Source organism: Falco naumanni, chromosome 7 (genome assembly GCF_017639655.2).
Source record: "Falco naumanni isolate bFalNau1 chromosome 7, bFalNau1.pat, whole genome shotgun sequence".
In the NCBI taxonomy this organism is placed as follows: Eukaryota; Metazoa; Chordata; class Aves; order Falconiformes; family Falconidae; genus Falco; species Falco naumanni.
This window is the reverse complement of record NC_054060.1, coordinates 50,923,031-50,938,294: the sequence shown is the minus strand read 5'-3', so window position 1 is coordinate 50,938,294 and position 15,264 is coordinate 50,923,031. Positions and strand designations below refer to the sequence as shown.

The 15,264-nt window shown below is 38.1% G+C and overlaps 1 protein-coding gene across 10 annotated transcripts in view; it reads left to right on the top strand.

The window, feature by feature from the left end:
• SIPA1L1 (signal induced proliferation associated 1 like 1) overlaps window positions 1-15,264 on the top strand; it is a 220,620-nt gene that overhangs the window by 137,688 nt on the left and 67,668 nt on the right. For all 10 annotated transcript variants that reach the window (XM_040600026.1, XM_040600029.1, XM_040600031.1 and 7 more), the window contains 3 exons: window positions 1,996-3,816; window positions 13,398-13,528; window positions 14,160-14,348. In XM_040600026.1, coding sequence (XP_040455960.1) covers window positions 2,319-3,816; window positions 13,398-13,528; window positions 14,160-14,348 — 1,818 coding nt within the window. In that variant the 5' untranslated portion in view covers window positions 1,996-2,318. The remainder of the gene's footprint in view (window positions 1-1,995; window positions 3,817-13,397; window positions 13,529-14,159; window positions 14,349-15,264) is intronic.

Here is a 15,264-nt window from a genome sequence, read left to right as displayed (position 1 = left end):
ATGTTTCTGTTAAGGACCAGCACTCGAGGGGGAGGCGATGTGTCAGGGATACTGATGGTGGAAAGGGAATGGTGAGGAACAGAAATCTTGGGTTTCATTGCAGGTTGGGAAGAGGAGTGTGTGGTAGTGGACACTTCTGCCTGTTTTGTGTTCCACCCTCAGCTTGACTCTTCCCTCACTACCCCTTTTAGCCTGTCTTCCTCCTGCCCCAAATCCTTATCAGTTTTCATTATCTTTTCCTTCCATTCTGCCTATAAAAGCCAGCCTGTATATCGCTTTAAAAAGGTCTGTGCAATGTTCCCGTTTCATAGAGCGTCCTGCATAAGCAGTATTTCCTATGGCACTGTTGAAGAGCATAGGCAGAACATTAGGTTCTATGATGGGACCCAGTGTTTGCTTATTTCCTTCCTTGATCTGATTTGTGCACAGATGTGTTTCATCAGTTTGATCAGTTCTTAGACTGGAGAGTGTTTGAAATTTTTAACAGCTGGAAGTTGAGTAGTTTTGCAACAGCTGCATGGATAGACTGCCTTTCTAAAGTTATTCTAATTACATAGGTAGAAAAAACCCTATTGTTTCAGCAGTGTCATTGTAGCACAATTTCAAGGAATGTAACTGCTGTTATGTAAATAGCTGTGCAAATACAGTAACACCTGAGATCACTTGTAGTGTTCTTGTTAAGTGTGATACACTGCCTTTTAAGTATTCTTTATTTATTCATCTTGATATAAATGGGAGCTATTTCAAAGAGTTGCTGTGGGAAGTGAAGGTAAAACATGCTGCCTTTGGAGGCAGAAAGTGCCCTGGCTTGATGTTTTAATTAGTGTGGGGTGAAGTACTCCATAGTTTTGAGACGAGACTGCAGAAAGTACTAGTTTCCCTGGAAGCATCAGAAAGCCTTGATTCATAGACAGTACTGTATTGTCAACATGGTGCTGGTTCAGCAGCATCTCTCTACACATATTTGGCAAATATTTAAAGGCCACATTTTGTGTAATTGGTCCAGCCTTTGAAAATAATGAACTTCTTTGTGTTAAAAGGATGTACACAGCAGTACAAGTTTTTTATCTTGACAGTCTCATGCTTTTGTCTTCTACCAGCAAGGATGCATTTGTGGATTATTTTTTTCAGCTTCTCAAAGGGTAGTATAGTAAATGCTTTGTAATCACCTCAGTACTGATGAGGTATGGGAAAGCATTTAATTTCCATGGCTTTGTCAAACTGGATTATACAGGAGCTGTAGCAGACAATATTTTGTTAGCCAGGGAAATAAAGGAACTTTTCATATGAAGTTATTTAAAAGTATATGTTCTGATTTAGCTTTAGTCTTTTTATATGTTGTGAAATACATGCTTTCTGGACTGTCCAGCTGATTTGCAAATAAGGCTATGCAAAACATAGAATAAATTGTATTGACAGCCATTCTCTCTATTATAATTTTGTAATTTCTTGCTAATTAGCTTCCTTTTTTTTTGTTAGCATATCATAGTTATTTACATTAATGGAAAAGTTGAATAGGCATTGTTAATACCTAATTGCAACCAAGGATGTGTGACTTATAAATGGTAAATTCTTTAGTTTCTAAACAAAATTTGGAGTCCACATCTGGCTCCTCTATAGTTTCTACAGGAAATATATGCTGTGTGTGTCTTTAAGGGGAGGAACTTAGTGCCCTACTTATGCTTTGCAAAGTAGGGTCCGTTAACCCATTCAAAAAGTATCACTAATCTGTGCATAAGGGAAAAATTATATTGAGGTGTGGAATCCAAATGTAGAAGTGGTTTGTTTTTTTTTTTCAGAAGGTAAACCAGCAATATCTAGAAAACTCTTCACCATATAATACAATTCTGCATTTTTGAAATGATGATCAACAAGGTTTAAAAGCATGTCTGTTAGAAATATTAATTCTGTAGAATAATTAATTTGATAGTGTCGATTATAAAAAAAGTTATATGACATGATTAATGCTTTGATCTTCCTTTTTCTCTGTTCTAGGCTTAGAAGAAGCATAAGCGATTGGATTACAACACTGACATTTCAGGGTGCAAGTGATGTTAAAACAGTTTGAATGTATCGGAGCATGGCTGCTACTTAAAATGCAAAACTTAAAGGAAATTATTGTTTATCAAAACATACTGAATATCTGAGTTTTATAGACATCCTGCATTTAACAGTGTCCTTAAATGTCCATGATTAAGATCTCATGCAACCGTTGTATATTTTGGAGACTATTCTCCAAAAGAGAACTGTGTATTTAAAAAGCAGAAATGACTGTGATTTCTCTTGGAACTTACTAAGGTTGAACATCCTGAAAGATCATGACCAGCTTGAAGCGGTCCCAGACCGAAAGGGCTGTTGCCACTGGGGTATCAGTTGGAACAGATGGCACCTCAAAAGTCCACTCGGATGATTTTTATATGAGGCGCTTTAGGTCACAGAATGGCAGCTTAGGATCTGCAGTGATGGCACCCGTTGGACCTCCTCGCAATGAAAGTTCCCATCACGTTACGTCTACCCCTGGAGTCCCTAAAATGGGGGTTAGGGCAAGGATTGCTGATTGGCCCCCAAGGAAGGAGAACATCAAGGAAACAAGCAGATCTAGTCAAGATATTGAAACATCAAGTTGCCTCGACAGCATGTCTTCTAAAAGCAGTCCTGGGAGTCAGGGAAGCTCTGTTAACCTGAATGCTAGTGATTCTGTCATGTTAAAGAGCATCCAGAGCACACTTAAAAATAAGACCAGACAATCTGAGAATCTAGACTCCAGGTTTCTTACACCTGATGGCTATCCCAGTTCCCCAAGGAAAGCTCTTCGCAGAATAAGACAGCGCAGCAACAGCGATATTACCATAAGTGAGCTTGATGTGGATAGTTTTGATGAATGTATTTCACCCACTTTTAAATCTGGACCATCTCTGCACAGGGAGTATGGCAGCACATCTTCCATAGATAAACAGGGAACTTCAGGGGAGAGTTTTTTTGACTTATTGAAGGGCTATAAAGATGAAAAGTCTGATCAGAGAAGCCCAGCCACAACTAAGCTTAGTGAACTCCTGATTGCCAGTGGAAGCAAAGGTTCAGGATTCTCTCTAGATGTGATAGATGGGCCTATTACTCAAAGGGAAAACCTGAGACTCTTTAAGGAAAGGGAGAAGCCACTCAAGAGACGCTCAAAATCAGAGACGGGAGATTCATCCATATTTCGTAAGCTGCGCAATGCCAAAGGGGAAGGGGAGCTTGGGAAGTCTTCAGATCTTGAAGATAACAGGTCAGAAGATAGCATCAAACCTTGGACTTGTCCAAAGTGTTTTGCTCATTATGATGTACAGAGTATTTTATTTGATTTAAATGAAGCAGCAATCAACAGACATAATGTTATTAAAAGAAGGAACACAACCACAGGTGCATCTGCTGCTGCTGTAGCATCACTTGTCTCTGGACCCTTGTCTCATTCTGCAAGTTTCAATTCTCCAATGGGCAGCACTGAAGACCTGAATTCAAAAGGAAGTCTCAATATGGATCAGGGGGATGATAAAAGCAATGAACTTGTGATGAGTTGTCCTTATTTTCGTAATGAGATTGGTGGGGAAGGGGAGAGGAAGATCAGCCTTTCCAAATCTAACTCTGGTTCCTTCAGTGGATGTGAAAGTGCCTCGTTTGAGTCGACTCTGAGTTCTCATTGCACGAATGCTGGAGTAGCAGTTTTGGAAGTTCCCAAGGAGAATCTGATTTTACATCTAGACAGAGTGAAAAGATACATTGTTGAACATGTAGACCTTGGTGCATATTATTACCGAAAATTCTTCTATCAGAAAGGTAGGTAAACTTTATTTCTCTGTGTGTTTTGTTAATGATTTTTTTGTTTAGCAACATAAATTCAGTTGCTGTATAAAAATATTTGCAAGAATTATGTATTTTTTTTAATCATCAGTGCTTAAAGATAGTATATTTTCACATCAATACATGCTGTGTCTAATAGTCTTTCACAGTTGTTGGAGTAAAAGTATGTTGACTATTTCAGTACTGATATGTGTAAGTTAGCAGTGGGTACAAATTATAAATGTCTTGAAATACAGCTTTGGTATCCATGGTAGTGTGCAGGGACTGGCACTTCAGATTAAAAAAGAAGGAATCATAGAATATAAGAACTTTGTTACCCCCACACCAGTACTTGATGAACTGAGGATTTAATGGAACGTGCAGCTTGGAAAGTTAGCATTTATAGTAATCTTTGGACATTTTAATATCTTAATCATACCTTTCAAAAGGAGTGTGTGTGTTTTAAATCATTAATATATAAATAAAAACAAAAATCTTACTATTTTCATTATAGCCATCATTCTAGAAAGAAAATTCTAATTTATCAGATTTTGTCAGAAAGAAGCTATCACTCTCTATGTAATTGTATATGTACACACCTGCACATATGTGTTGAAATGACAACAATATATCTGAAAAAGAGTACAGTTCTCTTCTACGTGGTTTTACTGAAACAAAGGATTATATTTTCTTTTGGAGGTGTTCGGGAAAAAATAATCATATCGGAGCTTTTGACCTATAGAAACCCAAACATTACCCAGATAATCCCTCCTCACCAAAATGATACTGGCACTGTGGGATGCAGATCTCACTGTCTGTTCTTCCTGATTCTGAAAACGATCAGAAAAGATTGCAGATCAAAGTCCTTTGAAGTTCAAAAAATAGTTCTGTCTGCAGGATTGTGCAGCTTGCTATGGTATCTTCTGATGGATAGAGTCCACTTAATGGCTGACCTGAGCACTACTTATTCCTTAGCTACCATCTGTTCAGTGGGAGCTACTCAAAAGAGCTTGTTTCCTGCAGATTAAAGCAACAGGGACGTCTGGTTAAAATAAGGGGATGGTCAGTTAAAAAAAACCTTCAGCTTGTTAACTCTATTACAGCTAATAATCTCATCTCCCATTTTTCCCTTGCCTCGAAATAGGTCCATCTCTTGCCTTTTCTTCCTTGCATTGACCCTTGCTTGGTTGGGTGGCTCTTGTCATGCTTTCCATAGTCTCCTCTTTCTGCAGTCTTTCTAGTGCTGAGAGGTAGCCTTTGCTGCATGGTTTTTGAGAGTGTTGATCCACATCCTTTGGAGATAAGAGTGAGGAGAAATACTGGTTTCCTGAGAACAGTAAGCCAGATGCACGATATAGGATGAGGTATGTTTGGAGGGGAGAGCTTGCGATTAGAGACCTTTGCCCGTGATCACCTTCTTATCTGTCTCCCTCTGGAACAATTTGATTCTTTGTCATTGTTGAGTTTTACAGTCAGCAACTAAAGGTGCAGTTCCATGCTAAAAGCTGACCTGATTTAAAAGCATTTCAGCACTAAAAGGGGAAGAGTTTATTCCTCCGCCTTCCTTGTACCAGTTCTTTTGTTTTCTGAAAACTCGATAAGCCAGTTTAGTTCAGTTTACTAACCAAGCAGAAATCTTGCCATCGCAGTAAATTTGCTTTTTATTGCTTGGTGATTTCTTGCCAGTTCTAGTGAATCAAATCGGCTTTCCTTGCAGTCAAAGAAGTGTCAAAGCCTGGTGCCAGGTAAGCAGTGAGAGTGAACAGCAGAAGAGGAAGGATGTGTGAATGGGATTGCAGCCCTTAGGCAACAGCAATTCATTAGTTTGGTTTATCCTTTAGGGAAACCACACCTTCATGCTACCACAATGCCAGTCACCATTTTGTCTCTGTTTCTTTCTAGTTGCAATTAAGACGAACTAGATAAAATCGACATAACCTAGTCCTAAGGGTATTGGTGAGGACTAACAAGGTATAATAGTGTCAGTATGTGTATGGAGTGGGTTTGGGGGTGGAGAGAAGAAGCTGTGATTACTTTTTTGGTATTGTTTTGTTCTTAAGCCCTACAAATGGATTTTTAAATTCACTGTGCTTGTGTTCAGTCCAGCAGGCAGGAGCTAGGGATGTTCCTACCAGAGATTTTTGTCTGAAAAGAGGTGTACTTCAGAAGCCTCATTAGATATCCCCAAGCCCCACAGTTCTGCAAGTACCAAACACATCTTGTTGACAAGCCAGAATATTGCCTTTCCCCTAGCAAACTTTAGACTAATCTGAAAGAGACAGGATAGCAGTAAAATAGGGGAAAAAAAAATAAATCAAGGAAGTCAGTTGTAACTGAAAGGTTTTATAACATTAAGCAAGTAACGATGCAGAAACTTCTGTTTGAAGAGGACGCTGAATCTTGATGATGTTATTAATGGATTAGACAGTGGCGACAGGCAGTTTCAGTGTGATCAGCTAATCAAGTTAGAAGGCTGTAGGTAATTTTATAGTCATAAAAGTATGAAGCAAAGAATTCTGATTCAGCAATGATAACTTTTAAAGATCTCAAGCCAGGAAAATTTCACAGAATTGGAGTTCTACTGAGTAATCCTAGAGATTGTAAAGAATGCAAAGCAATTACCCAGAGAATTGTAATCCTTTAAATTTGTTTTCATTCCAACTTCAAATAACAAAGCAGGTAGTTTGGGACTATATCAACAAAGAACTGCTAGTTACAAATAATGGATGAGCATTTGTATGTAAAGGAAATACTAAGGTGAAATCAACATATTTGACCTTTTACAGAGCAGTGGTAAAACTGTTGATAAATAATATTCTGGCCTGATGTCCAGACTTCTAAAAGTTAAAGTACTGGTGAAGACCATTTAGCAGAGGTTAGAAAAATGGTACAGATATTGAGAAAAGAACTTATAATGGTAGTTCCCAAGGTTGCATTCAGTTCCACTACTTTCTGTCTGAGCTAACTGTGCAGACTGTCTTTGTACTCAGCGGAGAGAAGTGAACCTTGCAGGATGATATGAATTGCAGGCTTACTTCCCTTAATTCACTATGGAAGGCTCATACACAACTAATTCATGTGGAGATATATTATACTTTCAGGAGATTAATACTACTCTTACACCTTTTGAAGTACACCTTTAAACAGTTACTTTGCAAATTCATCTTTTGCAGTATTTAATTAGGATGACTTGTAACTAAAAGTCTTAAGCCTGGACATTTGTAAGTACAGAGATATGTGATAAAGCTAATGCTAAAAAAAGAGGGGGAAGAGAAGTTAGCACAAGAACAAACCTGTGAAAGCTGCACAAATTTGACCTTGAAATAAGATTAGGCTTTGAACTAAAAGGATAACTATACATGGGAAAGACTTCCTAAAGAAAGTTCTCTGTTTGAATTTTACATGGTGGTCATGGGTTTATTGTATGTTGTTTTCCCTTCTTTTAAGTTCAATGCCTGAAAAGACAATTTCTGACCTGTTTGAGTTAAGATAACAGGGTCTCTTCTGGCATTTGTTTCTTAATCTGATAGTCCTCTCTTTTAAGGTGTCTCTTTATTGGAGGAGTTTGCAGTTTGTATAGATGGAGTAGGTAGCTGGACAGAGTAAGGTTGGTTTCGATATCGGCATGCCTCTCACTTGTGCCATAATGTATATGTACTTTCAGCTCTTGCTGTTTGGTTGTGTTCAAGGGCAATTGTGTGATCTGGACCCTCTGGGCTGAAATCAGAATACTGGCTGAAATACACAAACAAGGTTGTTAATAACAATGAAAGTATTTTAAAGGGTGCTGATACTGGGCAAAATTTTAAAAATCTGTGATTATTGAAACAAAAGATAATATCTCTCAACATGGTGCCCTTACAATTAATCGGAGGGAAAACAGGTTGGGCTTGTTTGGAATTTTTTCTTTTCCACACAGTGGCACCAAAATGTAAGGGTGGGTGGATGGAAGGGAATATTTCAAGAAGCTACCTGTCAGTTGTTTTGGTGCTACTTTTTAGACTATTTTTTCTTTGTAGAGCATTGTAACGTTTTTGTGTCCTATGATTGTGATGAGTATAAAACTTTGCAACTAATCTAAGAAAATACATTTTGAGACAGCTGATGAACATCAGTTTTGATAAAAAGTGTATTTTCTGACAAGAAGAGAGGAACAAGTTTTTCAGGCCTTCTCACTGAAATGTAAGAAAAGATGGTTTTTTCGTGTGAGAAAGTGAGATTCTTGCTTAAATACATAGCTTTCTACCCCCAAAAAAATTAACGTTGTAAGAGAGAGAGAAGCAAACCCCTTGAACTCACTGCTTCTGGACATAAAATTACGGTTCCCGGAGAAGGGCTGAGTTGTCTTAGGTTAACCCAAAACTTCTAGTCCTATCTTCTGGCAAAGGCCAGCAACAGATACTGAAGGAAGAGTAAGAATAGGGCACAGTCATAGCGATACTTTCAAGGTGAACTTTGCCAGCCTCTGGAGATGCATAGAGAATGGATTTCTTAACCTGGTGATAGTATCTTTTTGGCATTTGGCAGATACTGCCTTTCTGGCATTTATCCAGTTGGCTGTTACCCTGAATAAACTTCTAGCATTCACAGTACTCCAGCAGCAAGGAGTTCTGCAGCTTATCTACGTTAGTCATAAAGAACCAATTTTTACTGGCTTCCAGAATGAAAACTAGGGTCATTAGATTAAAACAGCCTCACTGCTAGGTGAAAGAGTTTGGTTTTCTCACCTTTCCTTGCTATGTGTTATTTTATAAACTTCAACAACCATATTATTCCCCTCGATCATGTTTTGTTGCCCTTCTCTGAACCTTTTCCAGTTGAAATCAGTATTTAAAACACAAGCAAACCACAGGCTTATATTGTATCATAATGTTTTCCACTTAGAAATTCTGAATGTCTGGCCATAATTTATCATCGAGACTTAAATTCCTTTCCCTTACATAAGTAAAAGCTTTGCCTTTGTATTCTGGATGAAATCTTAAATATTTGTACATTTATATAACAGGTCAATTATTAGCAATAAAGTATTTTGCAAGGAGAGCCTTGTTTATTAACCTGTCTATAGCTTGATATTAAAGACTTATTTGTTACCAATAATAAAACCATAGGGGTGGAAAAACTTGGTTCCATCAGCTTGTCTAAGTGCTGCTTGGAAAAGTGTGCATATTGCTTGAGGGGGGAGCAGTCTGTTCTCTCTGTCCCCCCAGTTGTGTCTGAGAATTACAGTTCTCATGGGGAGAACCAAGAGCATCTATTTAGCTTTGGTCATCATCAGGCAGTAGTCACAAACACGGTTGCCATTTAGGACAGATTTCAATTACTGGCTTAGAATGAAAGACTTGTCTAAGAAGTGGTTTTCTGAGCTGGTTTTGTAACAAATAAGCTGTTTGTTGTAACAAATAAGCTTTTACTATTGGCAGCCAGTAAAAAATCCCCTTTGCTCTTATGCTTTAAATTGCTGCATATTCTATCCCCAAATCAGTACCTTTCATGTATGTGGCTAGATACACAGAAAATTTACAGTTAGTCTGGTCATGAGCAAGTCTTAAGACATTGTGGGACGCAGCTTTAAAAATGCTGCCCTCTTGTTTCCAGCGAACTGCTGGCCAGAGTGCTCCAGTGCTGAAAGTGCAGTGGTAGAATTAGAGGAAAATGCTTGATGCAGAATTTCATTCTGAGGTTAAATGTTTGGGATTTTTACTTCTAGTCTGATTATACAAAATACATCAGTTGAACATGATATCCAAAAGTAAATATGACAAGAGCACAAAAGAACCTCCCCACCCAAAATCAAGTGCATTTACTTGGATTTCCTTTGCAAGGGGGAAACTCATAAATATCTGCCAGCAAAATGAGTATTTTCACTTGGGTTCTTTCACTGGAAGTATCTGTGGAATTATATCCTAAATGTTTCACTAGTTTTAAAAGTATGTTTAATCTGTTTTAATGGCCAGGTACAAGCAATCATTGGTTTTTTTCAGCGTGGATTTATAAATGAATTTCTGGCTGGTTGTCTCCTGAAAGTGTTTTAAATAATTTTTCAACAGTAGTTTAAAATGAAATAATGTCAGGCTTGAGGAGTGTTGCTTTCAGTGATGTTCTGTGTGGGGTGGAATTAAAAGCTGTCTTCTGTGTTGTTCATGTTTGGCATAAAATTCTTGAATTATAGTTGTGAAGTAGTGTGGTAGGTTGACCTTGGTTGGATGCCAGGTGCCCACAAAACTTGTGGGTCAAGATAACAAAGCAATAGCAAAAGTCACATGTGTGCGTGGATGCAGAGGAAAACAAAAGCTGTTATTCTCTACTTCCCATCAGCAGGCGATGTTCACCCACTTCCCAGGAAGCAGGGCTTCAGTGTGCATAGCAGGTGCTCCAGAAGACAAATGTCATAAATAACAAATGCTGCCCGCCGCCCCCCCCCCCCCCCCCCCCCCCCGCCTTGGTTTTATATCTGAGCAGACGTTGTATGGTATGGAATATCCCTTGGGTCAGTTTGGGTCAGCTGTCCTGGCTCTGTCCCCTCCCAAGACCCTGCCCACCCCCAGCCTGCTGGTGATGGGGGGATGTTGGAGAGCCAGCCTTGGTGCTGTGCGAGCGCTGCTCAGCAGCAGCCAAACACCGGTGTGTTAGCAGCACCCTTCTGGCTACCAGTGCAAGCACAGCACTGGGAGGGCTGCTGTGGGGCTCAGCCAGAACCAACTGTTTTTACAGTAAAACTCCTAATTAACTGTGTTTAGATTGGATATTAAGCTTTGTGCATGTAAATTCTGCTACTGCTGTTTTTTTGCTACAGGAAAGAGAAAATGGCTGGATATCAGCAAATTCAGGATGGAGTAGAAAATCAGGTGGAGATGCAAGAAACTGTACCACAGGGAGAAGTAGTCCAATATGAGGGTTTATACTGTAGCTTGCAGAATGAATACAGAGGCGGGGTAGGGGAGGAGAAAGAGAATAAAAATGAAGGTAGAGAATGAATAATCCTGTAGTAAATGTGACTAGAAGAGAGGACTGAGGAGATGCATAGGAGAGCAAGATCACTTGCCCGGTGTAGAGTGAAGGGAAAGAGGATAAAAGACATTTCTTATTAGCAGAGAAGTGTAAAATTCCACAACTGCTTTGTGCATTTTTCAAAAGAAATAGGTGTTAGATAAAAAGCTTAATCAAATGATACAGAATTGTATGTCTTTATTCATGCAGCTTCAAACATTCTTACCAGCCTTCCTAGATGTGTTTTCAAGATACGGAATAGTTTCTCCTGAGAAAACTGTCTATCTGAATTGCAGGCTAGGCTGGTTGCAACATACACAAATTTTATCATCTGTGCAGTTATCAGTACAGAAAACTAATGTTATTTTTTGTCTCTTCTAGTATGTGTTATAATGGAAAATTTTAAAGAAAAAAATGTTGGTATAAGCAGAGGTACGTCAATGTTTTTAAGTCATTAGGCAGTTTAGTGTGGAGATGGCCAAGCCATGTCAGGTTTTGGAAGCTGCATAATATGCTGATAGAAAATTGATCCATGTTCTCAATGACTGTGCTTCTGCATTGTCCATCTCTGCCATAAACTTTCTGGTGAGCTGTAAACATCCTGAAAAAAGCAAGTTACTTACTGGAGAAAAAAGAATAGCTAGTGTGCTAATAAGATAGCTTGGGTTTTTCAACAACAGAGGACCTCTGTGGCGTTTAGAAGGCTCGTATCAGTGGAGTAGTATAAAGATATAATTAGGCTTATGTGGATGGCCTAATCTATTCATAATTTCCCCACTTATGACTAATTCAGTCACCCAGAACATACACCAATATTTACAGGATATTCCACAAGATGTTAAAAGAATTTTGAATCTTAATTACCTCTGTGCAGGGTATTGGCTCTTGATGACTTGCAGAGGAATTTGGTGAAAGCAAGCTTTATAGTGCTGCGAGCATATTACTTTTGTCTTGCATGCTCTGAAATCTTAAATGGAAGACACTGAGGAGGGGGTAAAAAAATAGCAGATAACAGGGGAATAGAACAGAGCCCCCCAGGGCTTAGAGGGGTGGACAGCTGTGTGAAAACAAAGGTATAATTCTAGGGCACAAGTAAGTTCATACAGAGAGGGCACCTACTTGAACATTTAGTGTACTGACAGAAAGTATAGCAAGAACCAATAAATATAATTTTAAAAAGAAATAGAATAAAAGATGAAGCACTCAAATTTTCAACACCACAAGTGATTATTCATTGGAGAAATGACTGCCATTCACTTTGGATGGTGTGTATTTCAATATCTATTTTTAGTATCTGTAAAGATGCAGTTCTTTATGATATTAAAATAAGTTACATCCTATTTCTAGAGCAGAATAGCTCATATTAGACTGCTCTTAAATTCCTGTTTTAAAGTTTTAAGAATAACAAGTAATCTGTATATAGTAGTTCAGGCAGTATGGTTATGTTTCCTTTCAGGGCAGTTAGATCTGTGTCTCATTCAACTGAATTTCACATTTCTTCTTTGAATTGTGGAATTTTCAGATAGCTCTATTTTTGTGTATGTATAAATTAAGTCATGCATGCAGCATATGGAAAGTGATGACATAGGACTTACTTTTCTTGTACAGTGCTTGACTTCTATTTTTTGATAGTTTGTCTTAAATTTTTCTTTCAGGTATTGTACATTTATCACTTGAGCAATGTGCAACTCTGTGTTGCTGCATTCATAGCGATATGTCTGTCATTAGTCAAGATGGTTCATAATGCTCACAAGGCTCAGTAGAAGAGCCTTCAACACCAATCTCTTGAATTGTTGAACTTTAATTTTTTTTTAAATGGACTTTTCTAATATTTGTGTTTTTTTCATTTACAGCTTGGCTTTATATGTGTATAGTTAAACTAATAAAAAAATGTATTTTAAATAATCTACTGTTCAGGTAGAGAGTAATTTCTCCAGCCCTGTACTCTCCTTTCTGCCACCTCAGCTAGGCTAGTTTTAAACTCAACTCTTAGCACATCAAGTTTATCCTTAAGGTTGTTCAGCACTTTGCTGTTAAATACTTTTGCTAGTCACTTTGTTTTTTGCACTTTATTCTGGTTTTCTATGGTACTATGCTTTGATTTTTGGGTGGTTTTTTTCACTATGAATAAGTCTTTATCTTCTTTTCCAGCTTCATCAGTTTTTTCCCCTTCTGTAATTGAGTAACTTATTTGACTGGTTTTTGCTTTTTTCTATACATCTTTTGCTAACTACAGTTGTTTGCCACCCCCGTGTTAACAGTGGTGAGTTTCCCACTTTGGTGCATTTGTCTTACTTGTTTTTATTTTTAAGGAGGGAAAATTTGTTGTACTTACTTAGCTTAGTGTGAATGGAACATTTTGAGATAAGAGCTAATGTAAGAGGTAAATTTCAGCCTTCGTGTATAAATGAAGCTCATTAGAGAACTGAAGCTCAAGAATGACATCCTGGTAGCGCTGAGGACATGCTCTTATTGACTCTAGTGGAGCTGGCAATTTATTGTTAGTATAACAAGCATGAAAATGCAGTTGAAATGTAAGAAGATGGATTTTCATCTGGGTTTTTTTATGGTTGTGGTTTTTTTTATGCAAGAACACTGGAACTATTTTGGGGCAGATGAGAACCTGGGTCCAGTAGCTGTGAGTATAAGAAGAGAGAAACCAGAGGAAATCAAAGAAAATGGACCTCAATACAACTACCGGATCATATTCAGAACCAGTGAGGTAAGCAGTTCAGGAATGATAGTAAAAGAAGCTAGAAGTGAGCAGGCAAAAACAGGTGGCATGTGTGGGGTCTGTCTACTTTTCAGGTGTGTAATAAGATGTCTGTCTCCCCTACATATGTATAATCCAGGAGTTTATGCTGCATGTTTTACTGCATGGAATACGAGTAAGCATATCAGTGAGTTATTCCATAACATCCGATACAGAGGAAGCTGCAAAGGTTGTATTGGTTAAAGCTAGAGAAACTTAGAGGAGCTATACTGGCTAGAAGCAAGCAAAGAGGAGGGAAATTACTTCCTCTGCTTTTATATGTGACAGTGGGTAGACCTGAGAAGTGTACTTTTATACTTCGAAAGGCTGTGGTAGAAATAATACTTCTAATCTTTTCCAAGTATTAGTTTCCTGTAAAACTTAAATCTGTTGAATAATTTGAAATACTCTGGTTACTGTTAGCTATCAGTGAGTGACATTTTGCATATTGGTGTCTGTTTCATGCAACATAAGTTACTTCATGTCTTCAGTCTCTATTGAGAATTGGAAAAATAGTACGTTTTGTTCCACTGCTATTGCTAATCAACCTTTTGTCAGTGCATAATTCAATATATAAGCTATTTTTGTTTTGCGTGCTTAGCTTATGACATTAAGAGGCTCCGTGCTGGAAGATGCTATCCCTTCAACTGCAAAGCATTGCACAGCCAGGGGACTTCCCCTAAAAGAAGTGCTGGAGTACGTGGTTCCTGAGCTGAATATCCATTGCCTAAGGCTGGCTTTTAACACTCCAAAAGTCACAGAACAGCTTATGAAGCTGGATGAACAAGGGGTAAGTGCAGAGTTTATAGAACGAGACAAATTGTCTTCAACTGTTAGATTACTGCCGTGAACTGCAAAATTACCTTTTAGCTTTGTGATTAGAGTCAGTCTGTTAAAATGCATCATTAAACTAAAGCTTGTCATCAGTGGGGAGAGTTATGTTGCTTGTCTTCCCTCCAAGTTTAACAGGTTATTTCGTATGTATGAAATCAAGTTCATTGCTCTAAGTAGTCTAAACTTTTAGATCAACATTATGGTAATTGTCTAATTTACCTGAAAAAACACTAAGTGATAGTTTTTCAAAGGGTGGGGTGAGAGAGGGAATTCGAGTTTTCTCATTGGTATTACAATGAGAATAGAAATCTCGCATTTTACTAAATGTTTTGTTGTAATGTTGTATTGACACAACCATTACCAGGCTGCTGCCTGTCTCTTTTTTTCTTCTTCTTTCCTCTTTTTTCTGTTTCTTCTTTTCTTTCCTTGAAACAAACTGCATGATAAAATATTCTAAGCCTCTTCATACAAGTGGTTTTCAATCAGGTGATAGTCCCCTGACCTCTTAAGATGGAACTGAGGCTTGTTAGCTATACAGATTAGATTACAAAAATGTAAGTCCATAAGTGAAGTGAATTTTACGATTAAAAACTTCAACAGTGACATTTAACAGTACTGAGGCTGTCTCTTTCTCCTGGTCCTTTTTGCTTCTCATGATGAGCATTTACTGCACAGAATTAACATCTGTGGTGTTATTTCTTCTTGCTGTCAGTCTAACGTTGCCATCATAAAATTGGAAAAGGTCTAATCGTTATCTGCCTCACAAGGGAGAGAATATAGCTCTTCTAAACAGGTTTATAAGTGACTATCATGATGATTTTTGTCAGCCTCCTTGTGATTTAGAGAATCCCTAAATAAATACCTACCAGAAG